Source organism: Bombina bombina, chromosome 2 (assembly GCF_027579735.1).
Source record: "Bombina bombina isolate aBomBom1 chromosome 2, aBomBom1.pri, whole genome shotgun sequence".
Taxonomy (NCBI): Eukaryota; Metazoa; Chordata; class Amphibia; order Anura; family Bombinatoridae; genus Bombina; species Bombina bombina.
In genome coordinates, this window is record NC_069500.1 from 474758756 (window position 1) to 474776981 (window position 18226).

General features: G+C 39.3%; 1 protein-coding gene across 1 annotated transcript in view; it reads right to left on the reverse strand.

Annotated features, from left to right (window-relative positions):
• Nucleotides 1-18226, reverse strand: part of UNG (uracil DNA glycosylase) — a 31431-nt gene that overhangs the window by 10502 nt on the left and 2703 nt on the right. Inside the window, exons 3-6 of the mRNA XM_053702125.1 lie at nucleotides 16044-16139; nucleotides 5469-5566; nucleotides 4136-4224; nucleotides 2121-2299 (exon numbers count right to left, since the gene is read on the reverse strand). Of these exons, the coding sequence (XP_053558100.1) occupies nucleotides 2121-2299; nucleotides 4136-4224; nucleotides 5469-5566; nucleotides 16044-16139 (462 nt within the window). The remainder of the gene's footprint in view (nucleotides 1-2120; nucleotides 2300-4135; nucleotides 4225-5468; nucleotides 5567-16043; nucleotides 16140-18226) is intronic.

The window sequence follows — 18226 nt, forward strand, 5'->3', positions numbered from 1 at the left end:
TATGCTGGTAAAGGATACAATTTTTTAAACCTTGAAGAAGGAATAAAAGTAGTACCTGGCTTATTCCATTCCCTAGAAATGATATCAGAAATAGCCTCAGGAATGGGAAAAACCCCTGGGGAAACCACAGGAGGTTTAAAAACAGCATTTAAACCTTTATTAGACTGAAAGTCAATAGGACTGATTACCTCAATATCCAAAGTAATTAACACTTCTTTTAATAAAGAACGCATATACTCTATTTTAAATAAATAAGTAGATTTGTCAGTGTCAATGTCTGAGGAAGGATCTTCTGAATCAGATAGATCCTCATCAGAAGGATAAATAATTATGTTGTTGGTCATTTGAAATTCCATCAGCTAAATGAGAAGTTTTAAAAGACCTTTTACGTTTATTAGAAGGTGGAAATGCAGACAAAGCCTTCAGAATAGAATCAGAAACAAATTCTTTAAAATTTACAGGTATATCATGTACATTAGAAGTTGAAGGAACTGCAACTGGCAATGTACTATTACTGATGGAAACACTATCTACATGTAAAAGTTTATCATGACAACTATTACAAATGACATTCGGTGGAATAATTTCTACAATTTTACAAAAAATGCACTTAGCTTTGGTAGAACCGATGTCAGGCAGCAATGTTCCAGCAGAAACTTCTGAGGCAGGATCAGATTGGGACATCTTGCACAATGTAAGAGAAAAAACATAAAGCAAAATGATCTATTTCTTTATATGACAGTTTCAGGAAGGGGAAAAAATGCAATAGCATAGGCCTCTAATAGCAAAAAGCAAGAGGCAAACATACAAGGGGTATTGAAATAATGAAAAAAATTTGGCGCCAAGTATGACGCACAACGTAACGTAAACTTTTTTGGCGCCCAAAATAACCGGAAATGACACTCGCGTCACTAATGACGCCGCCGTGTGAAAGGTCTCGGCATCACGTATGACGCTGGAAATGACGAAGTTGCATCATAAACGTCTTTATTCATGCCAAATACCCGCTGGCCCAATACCTGCAATAGCAAAAAGTAGTCAATTGAAAAAAAAAAAAAAAAAAAAAAAAAAAAAGACTAAACCCCAGGTAAGAAATAAATCTCTTAAAGTGTTTACATTACCCAAATATGAAACTGACAGTCTGCTGAAAGAAATACATGAACCTGACTCATGGCAAATATAAGTACAATACATATATTTAGAACTTTATATAAATGCATAAAGTGCCAAACCATAGCTAAGGTGTCTTAAGTAATAAAAAACATACTTACCAAAAGACACCCATCCACATATAGCAGATAGTCAAACCAGTACTAAAACAGTTAGTAGAGGTAATGGTAAATTGAGAGTATATCGTCGATCTGAAAAGGGAGGTAGGAGATGAATCTCTACGACCAATAACATAGAACCTATGAAATAGTCCCCGTTAGGGAAATCGTAATCAAATAAGTGATACTCCCTTCACGTCCCTCTGACATTCGCTGTACTCAGAGGAATCGGGCTTCAACAATGCTGAGAAGCGCATATCAACGTAGAAATCTTAGCACAAACTTCACCACCTCCATAGGAGGTAAAGTTTGTAAAACTGAATTGTGGGTGTGGTGAGGGGTGTATTTATAGGCATTTTGAGGTTTGGGAAACTTTGCCCCTCTTGGTAGGATTGTATATCCCATACGTCACTAGCTCATGGACTCTTGCCAATTACATGAAAGAAATAGTATTATATGCAATGTGTGGAAAACGAAATTTAAAATCAAGTTTCAATTTATTATTTTGTTCCGACTTGCAAATGTGACTTCTGACAGGTGTATCAAAAAGTAAGGGGTTGGGTTTTTGGGCATATAGGTATTAAGTGAGACATTAAAGTGCATTACAAAACTATGTATAGAGCACGACAACTCTATAGAACAAAATGCTAAGGAGATGAGGGAAAAAATATTTTGCAATGCAATAAATTTTATTTGCATATATATAATAAAATTGCTTTAATGTCCCATTACAACAGAAATTACCGATTAAATTTACTTTGACCTGGAGAGGACTAGAGAAATGTCTCAGTAACAGAAGCAAAGATGTGTAAAGTCTAGTAAAGGAATTTATTCAGTAAACAAAGAACTTACTCTGTCAATACTGCAGCCTTTCTTCTGGGCATAGGCTCCCCACAACATGAAGACCACGCCATCCAGGTTCTTGTTTAGCCAAGACACAACAGCATCAGTAAATTGCTCCCAGCCACGATCCTTATGAGAGTTAGCATTATGTGCCCGGACAGTTAGCACAGCATTTAGGAGGAGAACTCCTAAGAGAAAAAAAAAATAAAAATAAAAAAATAAAATCACATACACCTCATCACTTATATTAATATTTTATTAGCTTGCCTTGGGGCAATTGGTTCTCTACATCAATATATAAGAAATAATGGGCTTCAATTTAAAAGGGATAATGTATGGTAAAACTTGTTTACTCTTAAAGGGACAGTCTACACCAGAATTTGTATTGTTTTAAAAGCTAGATAATCCCTTTATTACCCATTCCCCAGTTTTGCATAACCAACAGTTATAATATACTTTTAACCTCAGTGATTATCTTGTATCTAAGCCTCTGCAAACTGCCCCTTTATTTCAGTTCTTTTGACAGACTTGCAGTGTAGCCAATCAGTGCCTGCTCCCAGATAACTTCACCTGCACGAGCACAGTGTTATCTATATGAAATACGTGAACTAACACCCTCTAGTGGTGAAAAACTGTTAAAATGCATGCTGAAAAGAGGTGGCCTTCAATGTCTAAGAAATTAGCATATGAACCTCCTAGGTTAAGCTTTCAACTAAGAATACCAAGAAAACAAAGCAAAATTGGTGATAAAAGTAAATTGGAAAATTGTTTAAAATTACATGCTCTATCTGAATCATGAAAGTTTATTTTGGCCTAGACTGTCCCTTTAAATGTGCTGCCTGCTAGTACATTATGTTTTAACAGATCACAAGTATTGAGTTTTCCTACAGCCAGAAGTGACACAGCATCATTAGGTACAAAAGTCAGTCATGCATAGATTCTCCAGTACTTGTATCCAACACTCTAGCCATCCATACTGGGTTTTAATAGAGTATGATTGCCTGCACCTGTAACCAATACTCTATTTCTGTGTGAGTGATAGTATTTGATTTTTTTTGTGTGGTAGTTTTATGTGGAATTTGCACCTGCTCTGGAATCATCTGCCTGAATCACAAAATAATTACTGCCAGTGAAACCAGATATGTACCTAGCCTCCAATTAAAGCAGTAAATAATAAATTCAAAATTAGGATCCATTAATATTCTTATTTCATAAGAAAGTTAAACTGAAACAGACGATTTTACATCCGTTTAAATAGCTCTACCCAAATGTTCCATAGAAAATGGAAACAAACCACTATCCCGTCAATCTAAGTGATTGCACAAATCAAAAATACTATATCTCTCTAGAAAGGTATACTTATTTGGTTAGAGCCCAACTTCCTTTGTATGACTCTCTAAAAAACGTATATGGGACGAATACATTATTGCCAAGAAGGGTTAATCTTACTTCAGTTTGAGGTTTACTACTTGTATAGTGTGATTAAAAACCTGTTTATGTTTAAAAGGATTGGTGATTGTATATGCCACTATATATGTAAGATTTTAGAAACCAATGCAGTGTTTTGAATTTCAAAATTAGATGCCTCCCCACCCAAGAATATATATATTTATAAATACAATATATTCTTTGATGCAAGAGTTTAATTTTAGAATTGCAAGTTTACAGTTTTTCATTGGGATCTTTAAACTCTAGAATTGATGTATTTTGCCATTTAATTCATTCCTTAAAAAAACAAAATCATGCATTGTGAAAATGTTTTATAAACACATAAACTGTAGAAATTGGATGATATAGGTTTCCCTATAATCCATAAAAGGTACTTTAGTTGGCAAATGATGCATGCTGTACACCTGACTGGCAACTACAGATTATATACATTGACTGTGCTCTTCATGGACAAAGCCTGAAGTAGGCATACCTTATCTGGTGTGTCACAGCAAGGGGGACTATGGAGAGAGAGTACCTCTAGAATCAGTTAATACAGTAATATAGAATGTTAGAAAAAAACTGCCATGAGTCACCTTGTTTGGCCCAGCCAGTCAGATCACCATGCCTTGGGTGAACGAAACCCTCTATATCCTTTCCCAGTTCTTTGTACATATTCTCCAAGCTGGACAAAAACAAATAAAAAAGGATAATTATGGACTGCAAAAAGACAAACTAATGTGAGACAAGCCTGCGCCAAGTTTAGAGTTTACTGTTGTATTATGAGTGCACCTTAAACTGGTGAGTGCAACTACAGTAGCGTGGCTACTACTCATCCTATTGCATTTCCTCCTACCCGCAGCGCTATTTAAAGCCATTCTCTTATTTTAAATCATTACAAAAGCCAGTTGGTAAAGCTCTGCCTCTTTTTACTGGGTGCTGCCATCTTGAAGTAAGCCTATTGTTGCATCCTGTGACAGAAGCAGAGCACTTTCACAGATCAGTGATGTTCCCAGATTTTTTTTTTTATAGCTGTACTTGGGGTTAGATTGAATAGAAAAAAAAAGGGACGATTTACAGTTAAGTTACATAAATATAAAAACGCTGTCATAAAAATAGAGCAATACAGTCCCTGCAAAAACGTACAACTTCCGCTCTGCATTGTGCACACTAAACTTTAGTGCACAATATGGCTTGTCAAGACGACAACAATATCACTGATCTTTAAAAGGTGTACTGCTTCTGTGATAGGGTGCAAAACAATGTTAACTCCATGATGGCGGCTTTCAGTGTGAAGATGCAGAGCTTTAACAACCAGCACTTGAAGAGGGTTAAACTAAGAACAGATTTGAAGAGAGCTGCAACCACAGAATTAAAAACAATAACAGTTTAATGCCCCTTTAAAATGATACACTAAAGTCAAAATAAAATTTTCATTATTCACAAAGAATGCAAATTTTAAATACCTTTCCCCATTTACTTCCATTATCTAAATGCGCAACTTTTTAAATGCAAACTTTGAGGCTCCAGCACCTTCCAAGCATATGCAAGAATTCAAGTACATACATAAAAGCATTTTGTGATTGGTAAATGGCTGTCACATGGTGCTGAAAGAAGGAAATTTTATCCAACGCTTACATTTGTCAGAAAAAATAAATAAATAATCTACTCATTTGAAATCCAGACAAAGTGCTTGTGCATTGTCTTTTTAGTATTCATTTATTGACCATGCAATTGTGCAGTATTAAATAGTCCTTTAAGACATAGATTTTCATAATTATGATCTCATTTAAAACTCAATGTGCTGGAGTACAGAGCCAAAACACCACACTTCTGTCACGGTTACCACACTGAATTAACAATTTTATCTACGGTCTACAAAAAAAAAAAAAAAAAAAAAAAACGCAAGGCTAGTATGAATCAGATTACCTTGGTGGAGGTGGGACGGGTTTCTGAACACTAAAACACAACCCATGAGCTTGGCCTGGTCCATGGTAAGGATCCTGTCCCAAAATAACTACTTTAACCTAGTTTTAAAATAAAAGTGAGTTACAATTATAGGACCTGAAAACACTAACATTTAAAACCATGTTTGCTTTTTAAAAGAAAAAACAAAAACATTTATGCTTACCTGATAAATTTCTTTCTTTCTTGACACGAGTCCACAGATCATCTAATTACTATTGGGAATATCACTCCTGCAGCAGGGGGCAGCAAAGAGCACCACAGCAAAGCTGTTAAATACCACCTCCCTTCCCTCCAACCCCATTCATTCGACCAAAGTAAAGGAGAGAAAGGAAGTAACAAGGTGCAGAAGTGTCTGAAGTTTATAACATACTAACAACCTGTCTAAATAACAGGGCGGGCTGTGGACTCATCGTGTCAAGAAAGAAAGAAATTTATCAGGTAAGCATAAATTTTGTTTTCTAAATGACATGAGTCCACGGATCATCTAATTACTATTAGAAATCAATACCCAAGCTAGAGTACACAGATAAGGGAGGGACAAGACAGGAAACCTAAACGGAAACAACCCTCGTAGAAAGAGGCGTTACTCCCTCGGGAGGCTGCTGTCCAGCAGTTTCATAGGCAAAAGCAAATGATACTCTTCAGCCACAAAGAAAGAAGTAGCCATAGCTTTCTGTCCCTTACGTTAAACAGAAGACTGAAGAAAATCCTTAGTCGCCTGTAAATAGAATTTTAGTGCATGTACCACATCCAGATTGTGTAGAAGCCGTTCCCCCTGAGATGAATTAGGACACAAGGAAGGAATAACAATCTCCTGGTTAATGTTCTGGTCTAAAACTACTTTAGGGAGAAACCCTAATTTAGTACATAAAACCACCTTATAAAAAAAAATAAGGTAAGGAGACTCATACTGTAATGCCAAGAGCTCTGAAACGCTACGAGCAGATGAAATAGCAACAAGAAACAAAAGTTTCCAAGATAACAATATCTAAGAATGCATCGGCTCAAACGGAGCCCCTTGAAGAACTAAATTAAGTCTCCAAGGAGGAGTACCTGTTTGAATAGGTTTGAATAGATTTGAATTAGGGAACTTGCCGATAATCCCTTCTCCAAACTTTCTTGGAGAAAGGACAGAACTCTAGGAATCCGAACTCTACTCAAAGAGTAGCCCTTGGATTCACACTAGTATAGATATTTACGCAATATCTTAAGGTAAATCTTCCTAGTCACATGTTTACGAGCCTGAATCATGGTCGCCACGAAAATCCATGCTTGGATAAAATGAAGCGTTCAATCTTCAAGCAGTCAGCTTCAGAGAAACAAGATTTGAATGAAAGAAGGGTCCTTGAAGTAGAAGGTCCTTCCTCAAAGGAAGTCTCCAAGGTGGAAAAGATGATATGTCCACCAGGTCTCCATACCAAATCCTGCAAGGCCACGCCACTGTAATGAGGCTCACCGACACCCTCTCCTGCTTGATTCAAGCAATGATTTGAGGTAGAAGAGCAAGCGGAGGAAATAGGTCTGCGAGACTGAAATTCCAAGGTACCGCCAGAGCGTCCATCAGTATAGCCTGAGGGTTCATTGAATGCGACCCGTATCTCGGAAGCTTGGCATTCTGCCAAGAAACCATGAGATCCAATTCAGACTGACCCCATTTGAGAATTAGGCTGGAAAACACTTCCGGATGGAGTTCCCACTCCCCCGGCTGAAAGGTCTGCCTGCTTAGGAAGTCCGCCTCCCAGATGTCCACTCCTGGAATGTGGATCAGACAGACCGCAATTGTGGGTCTCCGCCCACTGAATGATCTTAGCTACCTCTGTCATGGCCAAGGAACTCATAGTTCCTCCCTGATAGTTGATGTAAGCCACTGAGGTTATATTATCCGACTAGATCCTGATGAACCAGGCCGAAGCTAACTGAGGCCAGGAGAGCACTGAAGATTGCTCTCAATTCCAGAATGTTTATGGGTAGAACAGACTCCGACCGAACCCATGCTCCCTGAGCCTTTATAGAGCCCCAAACTGCTCCCCATCCCAGAAGGCTGGCATCTGTTGTCACAGTCACCCAGGAAGGTCTGCTCCCCATCCCAGAAGGCTGGCATCTTGTCACAATCAATCAGGAAGATCTGCGAAAGCAGGTTCCCTGGGAGAGATGATCCTGAGACAACCACCAAAGTAGAGAATCCCTTGTCTCCTGCTCCAGCTGTAATTGCGGAGACAGATCCGTATAATCTCCGTTCCACTGCCTGAGCATGCTTAACTGCAGAAGTCTGAGGTGGAAACGGGCGAACAGGATGATGTCCATTGCCGCTACCATCAGCCCAATTACCGACATGCACTGAGCCACTGATGGCCAAGGAGAGGACTGAAGTGCTAGGCAAGAATCGAAAATCTTTGATTTCCTGACTTCTGTCAGAAAAATTAATTGATGAGGAGTCTTATGGTTCCCAAGAAAACTATCCTTGTAGTTGGAACTAAAAAAACTCTTTTCCGAATTCACCTTCCATCCGTGAGACCGCAGAAAAGATAACATTTCCGTGTGTTATCTGTCATCCAGATAAGGTGCCACTGCAATTCCCCGCAATTGGAGCACCGCCAGCAGGGATCCCAGAACCTTTGAGAAAATTCTGGGAGCTGTAGCAAGACCAAATGGAAGAGCCACGAACTAGAAGTGTTTGTCTAGAAATGCAAACCTTAGAAACTTGTGATGGTCCCTGGGGATGGGAACATGCAGGTATGCGTCCTTTAAATCCACCGCGGTTAGAAATTGACCCTCTTGGACCAGAGGAAGAATGGAACAAATAGTTTCCATCTTGAAGGACGGCACTCTGAGAAACTTTAGATTTTTGAGATCTAAAATTGGTCTGAAGGTTCCCTCCTTCTTGGGAACCACAAACTGATTGGAATAGAATCCCAGACCTTTTTCCCATACACAGTTTAAGAACGCCTCTTTTTGTCTGGTCTACAGAATCTTCAAAGCTGAAACCTGCCCTTGGGAGGAAAAGGTCTTGAACTATAGTTTGTATCCCTGGGACACAATGTCCATCGCCCAGGGATCTTGAACATCTTGAACCCAAGCCTGAGCGAAGGAGGAAAACCTGCCCCCCCCCCCCCCACAAGATCCAGTCCCGGATTGGGGGCAGGCCCTTCAAGCTGTCTTTGACCCAACAGCAGGCTTCTTGGATTGATTTCCCTAGTTCCAAGACTGATTGGGTCTCCAGGAAGGCTTGGACTGCTCCTGCTTGGAGGGGGTGGAAGGATTTTCCTTGAAATTCCGAAAGGAACAAAAATTACTCTGACGTCCTTTTTGTTTATTTCTCTTATCCTCTTGGGACGAAATGTGCCTTACCTCCCGTAATATCAGAAATTCTCAGTCAAACCAGGCCCAAACAAGGTCTTTCCCTTGTAAGGAATCACCAAAAGTTTAGACTTAGATGACACCCGCAGACCGAGATTTTAACCATAAAGCCCTGCAAGCCAATATGGCAAAGCCTGAAATCTTAGCTCCCAGCTTGATTCCCTTCAGGTTATACTCTGTAATAAAGGAAGTTGGCCAACTTAAAGGCCTTTATCCTATCCTGGATTTCTTCGAGGGGAGTGTGTCAGAATAGAATCAGACAACGCATCAAACCAGTATGCTGCCGCACTAGTGACAGTAGCAATACAAATCGCATGAAAGCCATTGTAAACCCTGAGCAACCCCTCTAACTTCTTATCCATAGGGTCCTTAAAGGAACAACTATCCTCTATGGGAATAGTAGTTTTCTTGGCTAGCATGGAAATTGCCACCTTCCACCTTAGTAGAGGCTGCTATAGGAAACATCTTTTAAATATAGGGGATGGAGAAAAATTGTCTCTTCCCATTCCTTAGCAATAATCTCTGTAGCCCTGGTACAGGAAATACTTCCACCATGGAGGGCACGTCAAAAAGGAAATTTATGCTTACCTGATAAATGTATTTCTTTTACGATATGATGAGTCCACGGATTTCATCCTTACTTTTGGGATTACGCCTGTGGCAAAGAGCAGCAGAGCCGCAAATACAGCTCCTCCCCTCCCTCTCCAGTCATTCGACCGAAGTTAGGAAGAGAAAGGAAAAGCCAAAAGGTTCAGAGGTGACTGAAGTGTAACAAAAAACAAGTAAATACCAGTCTTAGAAATGACGGGGTGAGCCGTGGACTAGTCATATCGTAAAAGAAATACATTTATCAGGCAAGCATAAATTTCCTTTTCTTTTACAAGATATGACGAGTCCACGGATTTCATCCTTACTTATGGGATTCAATACCAAAGCTATAGGACACGGATGAAAGGGAGGGACAAGACAGGAACCTAAACGGAAGGCACCACTGCTTGAAGAACCTCTCTCCCAAAAACAGCCTCAGAAGAAGCAAAAGTATCAAATTTGTAAAATCTGGAAAAAAATTGTGAAGAGACGACCAAGTTGCAGCCTTGCAAATCTGTTTAACAGAAGCATCGCTTTTAAATGCCCATGAGGAAGCCACAGCCCTAGTAGAATGAGCCGTAATTCTTTCAGGAGGCTGCTGTCCAGCGGTCTCATATGCCAGATTGATGATACTCTTCAGCCAGAAAGAAAGGTAGCAGTAGCTTTCTGGCCCCTACGCTTTCCAGAAAAAACAACAAATAATGAAGATGATTGACGAAATTCCTTAGTCTTCTGCAAGTAAAACTTCAGGGCACGGACCACGTCCAAGTTATGCAACAGACGCTCCTTCTTAGAAGGATTAGGACATAATGAAGGAACAACAATTTCCTGATTAATATTCTTATTTGAAACAACCTTAGGAAGGAAACCAGGTTTGCTACGTAAAACCACCTTATCAGAATGGAAGGTAAGGCGAGTCACATTGTAATGCTGAAAGCTCAAACTCTACGAGCAGAAGAAATAGCAACCAAAAATAAAACCTTCCAAGATAACTTAATATCTATGGAATGCATGGGTTGAAACGGAACCCCTTGAAGAACATTGAGAAATAAATTCAAACTCCAGGGTGGAGCAATTGGTCTAAACACAGGCTTGATTCTGGTCAGAGCCTGACAAAAAGACTGAACGTCTGGAACATCTGCCAAACGTTTGTGTAGTAAGATTGACAAGGCAGATTTATCCCTTTAAGGAACTTGCTGATAACCCTTTCCCCAATCCTTCTTGGAGAAAAGATAGAATCCTGGGAATCCTACCTCTACTCCATGAGTAGCCCTTGGATTCGCACCAATAAAGATATTTACGCCATATCTTATGGTTGATCTTTCTAGTAACAGGCTTATGTGCCTGAATCAAAGTATCAATGACCGAATCAGAGAACCCCCGCTTAGATAAAATCAAGCGTTCAATCTCCAAGCAGTCAGATGCAGAGAAACTAGATTCAGATGTTGGAAGGGTCCCTGAATGAGGTCCTGCCTCAATGGAAGCTTCCACGGCAGCAGAGAGGACATGTCCACTAGATCGGCATACTAAGTCCTGCGAGGCCACGCAGGCGCAATTAGAATTACTGAAGCCCTCTCCTGTTTGATCCGTGCAATCATTCGGGGAAGGACAGCAAACGGTGGAAACACATAGGCTAGGTTGAACGACCAAGGCATCTATCAGTTCGGCCTGAGGATCCCTTGACCTGGATCCGTATCTTGGGAGCTTGGCAATCTGACGAGACGCCATCAGATCCAATTCCGGTCTGCCCCATCTGAGAATCAGGGCGGCAAAGACCTCTGGATGGAGTTCCCACTCCCCTGGATGAAACGTCTGTCTGCTTAAATAGTCCACTTCCCAGTTGTCCACTCCTGGGATGTAGATTGCTGACAGATAAGAGTGAGCCTCCGCCCACCGAATTATCTTGGATACTTCTGTCATCGCTAAGGAATTCCTCGTTCCTCCCTGATGATTGATGTAAGCCACAGTCGTGATGTTGTCAGACTGAAAAATGGATGAATTTGGCCAAAGCCAACTAAGGCCAAGCCTGAAGCACATTGAATATTGCTCTCAATTCCAGAATATTGATTGGAAGTAGAGACTTCCACCTAGTCCACACACCCTGAGCCTTCAGGGAATTCCAGACTGCACCCCAACCTAGTAGACTGGCGTCTGTTGTCACAATCACCCAAAAGGGTCTGCGGAAGCACGTCCCTTGGGACAGATGATCCTGCAACAACCACCAAAGAAGAGAGTCTCTTGTCTCCTGATCCAGATCTATCTGAGACAAAATTGCATAATCTCCATTCCACTGCCTGAGCATGCTCAGTTGTAGCGGTCTGAGATGAAAATGAGCAAACAGAATGATGTCCATTGTCGCCACCATCAATCCAATTACCTCCATGCATTGAGCCACTGATGGCCGAGGATTGGACTGAAGGGCTCAGCATGTATTCAGAATCTTTAACTTTCTGACCTCTCAAGAAAATTTTCACGGATATGGAATCTATCAGAATTCCCAAGAAGGGAACCCTTGTCTGTGGAATTAATGAACTCTTTTCAAGATTCACCTTCCACCCGTGAGTCCTCAGAAAGGACAGAACCATGTCTGTATGAGACTTTGTCAAATGGTAAGACGCCTGGATCAGAATATCGTCTATATAAGGCACCACTGCAATACCCCGCGGCCTGAGAAACCAACCCGAAGGGAAGAGCCACAAACTGAAAATGTTTGTCCAGGAAGGCAAACCTTAGGAACGGATGATGATCCTTGTGGATAGGAATATGAAGGTATGCATCCTTCAAGTCCATGGTAATCATATATTGACCCTCCTGGATCAAAAAGGTAGAATTGTTCGAATAGTCTCCATCTTGAAGGATGGGACTGAGAAACTTGTTTAGACTCTTGAGATCTAAAATGGGTCTGAATGTTCCCTCTTTTTTGGGAACCACGAAAACATTTGAGTAAAACCCCTGCCTGGCGTCCGTAATAAAAGAATTAGCCAGCTTAAGAGCCTTAATTCCTTTAGCCTTAATCCCGCTAAAGGAGTCTCAGTCTTAAGAGACTCTAAGGCGTCAAACCAGAAGGCCGCCGCAGTTGTAACTGGCACAATGCAGGCTGTCGGTTGTAAAAGAAAACCCTGATGAATAAATAACTTTTTTAGAACGCCCTCCAATTTCTTATCCATAGGGTCTTTGAAAGCACAACTGTCCTCAATAGGAATAGTTGTACGCTTAGCCAGGGTAGATATAGCTCCCTCCACCTTAGGGACTGTTTGCCAGGAGTCCCGAACAGTGTCAGATATGGGATATATTTTCTTAAAATTAGAAGGTGAGAACGGGATACCCGGTCTTTCCCATTCCCACGTAATAATTTCCGAAATTCTCTTAGGAACCAGAAAAACATCAGAGTAAGCAGGCACTTCTAAGTATTTGTCCATCTTACACAATTTCTCTGGTGGTACCACAATAGAGTCAGTCATCCAGAGTCGCTAAAACCTCCCGAAGTAACAGGCGGAGATGTTCAAGCTTAAACCTAAAGGACATGATGTCCGAGTCCGTCTGAGGTAACACTTCCCGAATCAGAAAGATCCCCCTCAGACAGAAGTTCCCTGACCCCTGTGAGGGTACATCGGAAACAGCCATCAAAGCATCAGAAGACGCAGGAATCAGAGCAGCCTCTGTCCTGCTGCGTTTGCCCTGTAACACTGGCAACTTAGATAAAACCTCTGTAAGGGTAGATGACATAACTGCAGCCATATCCTGCAGAGTAAATGAAGTAGACGCGGTTGAAGAACCCGGCGTCGCTTGGGTGGGCATTGAAGGTTGGGACGCTTGGGGAGAAAGTAGCGGCATACCCAGATTCTCATCAGACCCACCGGAGCCCAGGACCTGGGTGCTTGATCCGGATGAATACTGCGTGGCTGAGCGTGTGAAATTAGGCCCCGCCCACCATGGGCGTACTCGAGCCGTACTGAGGCCCGCATGGGCTGAAAACAACATGTCGGTTATCCCAACTCAAATGTTAAAAACGCCATGTGCCCCTCATAATACACACTTTAAATATTGCTCTCTCCCAGGCCTGTTATTTCTTGACATAATGCCAGCCCACAGCAAACCGCATCTCCCAGCGTCAGCCCACATATGAATAAGTGAAAAATCAAACACACTGATAAATATCAAGATAAAAAGGAAATTCCAGGTACACCATTTCCATTCCTATAGTACCTACTGAATATCCCTCCCCAGTTAGGGAAAAATGTCAGCCTGTTCTGATGTATCAAATCTCCCCAGAAACAAATGACTGAACATACCTCAATGCTGCTTGTAGCATGACACGGTTCTCCACACTGAAGATATTTCTTTACATTACCTTCAACTGCTCAGTGGAAAACCAGCCGGATCTTAGATGTTTGCTAAAATCATTAACATCAGGGAAGAAAAATAAGGTCTCCAGTCCTCTTAGGGATTAAGTGACTGATTTCTCCCTGAGAAAAATTGTACTCACTACACCACTGGTCTAATGAAGACTGATATGGACTACGGCTATCAAGATAAAAAGGAAATTCCAGGTACACCATTTCCATTCCTATAGTACCTACTGAATATCCCTCCCCAGTTAGGGAAAAATGTCAGCCTGTTCTGATGTATCAAATCTCCCCAGAAACAAATGACTGAACATACCTCAATGCTGCTTGTAGCATGACACGGTTCTCCACACTGAAGATATTTCTTTACATTACCTTCAACTGCTCAGTGGAAAACCAGCCGGATCTTAGATGTTTGCTAAAATCATTAACATCAGGGAAGAAAAATAAGAGGTCTCCAGTCCTCTTAGGGATTAAGTGACTGATTTCTCCCTGAGAAAAATTGTACTCACTACACCACTGGTCTAATGAAGACTGATATGGACTACGGCTATACCCCAGAACAAAGCAGCACAATCTTGTACTACTTAAAAAAAAAATAAACTCTTGATTGAAGAATCTTTTACTAACACCTAACTTTACCACTTCCTTGCTCTAACGTAGGCAAAGAGAATGACTGGGGTGGGAGGGAGGTGATATTTAACAGCTTTGCTGTGGTGCTCTTTGCCGCCTCCTGCTGGGCAGGAGTGATATTCCCAATAGTAATTAGATGATCCGTGGACTCATGTCATTAGAAAGAAATAGTTATTAGGTTATTGTGCTATTAAAATGTATTCGTTTATTTTGTTTTATTTTTGAGAATTGCCTTTCAGATATGCTATTCTTTATTTTACAGTACTCACAGCTTGTCCCTTATGAAAAGGAACCATAAACACCTTGAGATTTGTATACAAGAAGTTTAGTTTTATAGAATGAAACTACTTTGCAATATACATTTTATCCCCTTTTTTACGTTATTTAGCTCTGAAAATTGAGCATTTTATAATTCCCAGAATATAAACTACACTGTGCTGACTTCTCAAAGCTATAACCCTGATTGATAACTAGATATATCTGTTCTTATCTGGGGTTATAACTGCTGAACAACGCACTCTATACTAACATAGCTGGGGCTAGCTTTTTAGTCTGACGACTAAAGCCCAGATTGGCTCCTCCAAATAAGGCAAAAGGTTAGTGGAGTTTGGCTATTGATACAGAACTGCAATAAAAAGGATGTTAAAGGGACACTAAACCCAATTTTTTTCTCTCATGATTCAGAGAGAATACAATTTTAAACAACTTTTCAATTTACTTCTTTTATCTAATTTGCTTCATTTTTTAGATATCCTTTGTTCAAGAAAGAGCACTGAACATGGGAGAGCCAATCACACAAGGCATCTATGTGCAGCAACCAATCAGCAGCTACTGAGCCTATCTAGATATGCTTTTCAGCTAAGAATATCAAAAGAATAAAGCAAATTAGATAATAGAAGTAAATTAGAAAGTGGTTTAAAACTGCATGCTCTTTCTAAATCATGAAAAAAAAAAAATGGGTTTCATGTCTCTTTAATGCGTTTTAAAAATGTTAAGACTTGGCTGATATGTTTTATGTGTTTACTGTCCTTTTAAACTTATTGTGTTATTAACAGTTCCAAAATAGATAAAGAATTGGTGAACTCACCCATAAGTCAAGTCTTCATATGAAGATGCTGCATCCGCCAAGCCTAACGTAGAATATCAATCCATGATGTAGAGTGGATCAGACGTCACCCATAGAGGTAGGCAAACTTTCGTCACAAAGTAATGAAAATGCCAAAGATGGAATTAGAATTAAAAAAAAAAAAAAAAAAACTTTTACATTAGTTTAGAGGTTTATTGTAGACTATGGTGCTCCTGCTTGATTATTAAAGTGAAAGTAAATCCTAGCGTTTTACAAACGCTAGGATTTACTTTAACTTATGTAACTTTTTTTTTTTTTTTTTTTATTATAAAATTCCCTCTTCGGCATTTTTATTTCTCTGTGACGGACGTTTACCTACCTCCATGGGTGACAACGGATCCGCTCTACATCATGTATTGTTATTTTTCATAACAATAGAGAGACTGTAATCATTTTTAAAAATGGTAAATGATCCTTTATTATAGTCTTTATGGGGGGGGAAACAGGATTCGGTTATAAGAATCACAAAGAGAATTGTATACTTACATCTCTGATATCACTCATTTGTGTCCAGGTAAATACTTGGTGTGGAGGAGGATATACTGTATATCGCTTTCTCTCTTCTGCAACAAATGCATATAACTAAAAGTAAAAATAACCTTAAAAAAGGGATATTGACAGATGTGAATGACAAAGAAGGATGGTTAAAATGGTAAACTTTTCCCTTTGTATAAACAGATCCAGAATGTTAGCAATATTTTAGTAGATTGAGTTCAATTCACCAGTTGTAGTGAAGATACGCTATAACTTCCTTTGTAATGTAGCACTGAAATTCAAATACCCCGCAATATGGCCACCCACTTCAAAACACTTTTTGGCGTGCTAATGGATTAACGGTTTGAACTGAGGTCCAATCGGTGCACTAGCTATACAAAAAAAAAAAAAAAAAGCTAGGATTTAAAATTTGAGTATTATACTTCCTGACTGAAAGTCTGCTTTATTTGTTGCAAATGTAAATCCTAGGGTTTTGAAAAAAAGCTAGGATTTACAATCATTAACAGTTTACTTAAACAGTATGGGGGAAAAAGAAAATAAAGTCAGCAAAAATGCATATTCTAATACAAAAAACACAATCTTATTTATTAGAGAATATTATTTTTATGTTAGTGTTCCTTGTTAATCGTACATCACCTAATTATGTACTAACAAGTCCTGCTTTGAGCGACAACGCATGATAGCTCCCAAGTGGGCAAGGCTGGTAATGGAGTGGCGTGCACATGTAGCAATTGCCATTCTGTTAGAATATCCCTTTACAAGACTGGCTATTTAATCGCAAATAAGCATCAGCATTAAAAGGGCAAGTCAACAAAAAAAGTCTTACTTTTAAAGTTTCTACTGAAGAATATTACAAACAAAAACTGTAGCCCAATTTTGCTGAATATTTATTCTGCAAATAAAAGTACTTAAAACTTGTCCCTTGGCCGTTTTGAAATGGCCGCCTCCTCTCGATTTCGCATACCCATCTTCATCAACAGCTAGTGATTGCCGTAACTTTGAGAGCCTATGCGTTCCTGTGTTTGGCGCATTCACAATGCACCAATTTAAGTGAAGAGGGGACTTTTGAAGCCAGAACTAAAAATAATTGCTAAGTATCATAGCAGTTTCAGATGATGTGTACCCTGTGCTTTAAATGTAATTACTTTTTTATGAGACTACTGCTAAAAGTTAAGTAAATAAAGCACCTAAAATGAGTTACTCTTACTGTGAAGTAGTGCTGATAATAGAAAATCTGGATGCATTATTCTTTGCTCGTCTAATTAAGCACTGCAACAAAGTTGCAAAAGTAACTGCCAGGAAGTTTGGCATCTCATATCTCCAGTGCCAGATTTTGAACACACTAAGAATTTTTTGCAAATTGCTTGTGTAATTGTTACAGTAATGTTCTACATGAGTATGTGTTACAGCTAATGTTCTGCCAAAAGTAAAGGGTCATTGTACTAGAGTAATAATACTGCTACATATGTGGTTTCACTTTATATTCACAAATTATTGCAATAATGTTCTTGCGTTATTGTATAGATACAGAAAGACAAAATACAATTTCCAAGAGACAATATTGAAGTGGAACAACTGAAGTGATTTTGAATTTTAGCTGTAAATGATAGGTCAAAATCACTTCAATTGTTCCCCATCAGAAATAAGATTTTTTTTTGGGTTGACTTGCCCTTTAATGCTGTATGTACGACAGATATGCTGAAACAGTGGATTAGGATTTACCTGTAGATCAAAGTTATGTCACAATTTGGCACAACATTCTATTAAATGGACATGAAACCCAATTTGCTTCTTTTGTGATTCAGATAGAGCACCCATTTTCTAATTTACTTCTGCTCTCAAATTTGCTTCATTCTCTTGGTATCATTTGAAGGAGCGATTCACTACTGGTTTCTAGCTGAACACATGGGTGAACCAATGACTGATTTTTTTTATATATATATATATATATATATATATATATATATATATATATATATATATATATATATATATATATATATATATATATATATATATATATATATATATTAGGGCTGCAACTAACGATTATTTTCAAAAATCGATTAATCGGCCGATTATTTTTTCGATTAATCGACTAATCGGATAAAAAAAGAATCAATAATTGTTTCCTATATTTTAAATAAAATCCACATACTGAGTGTTACAAATAT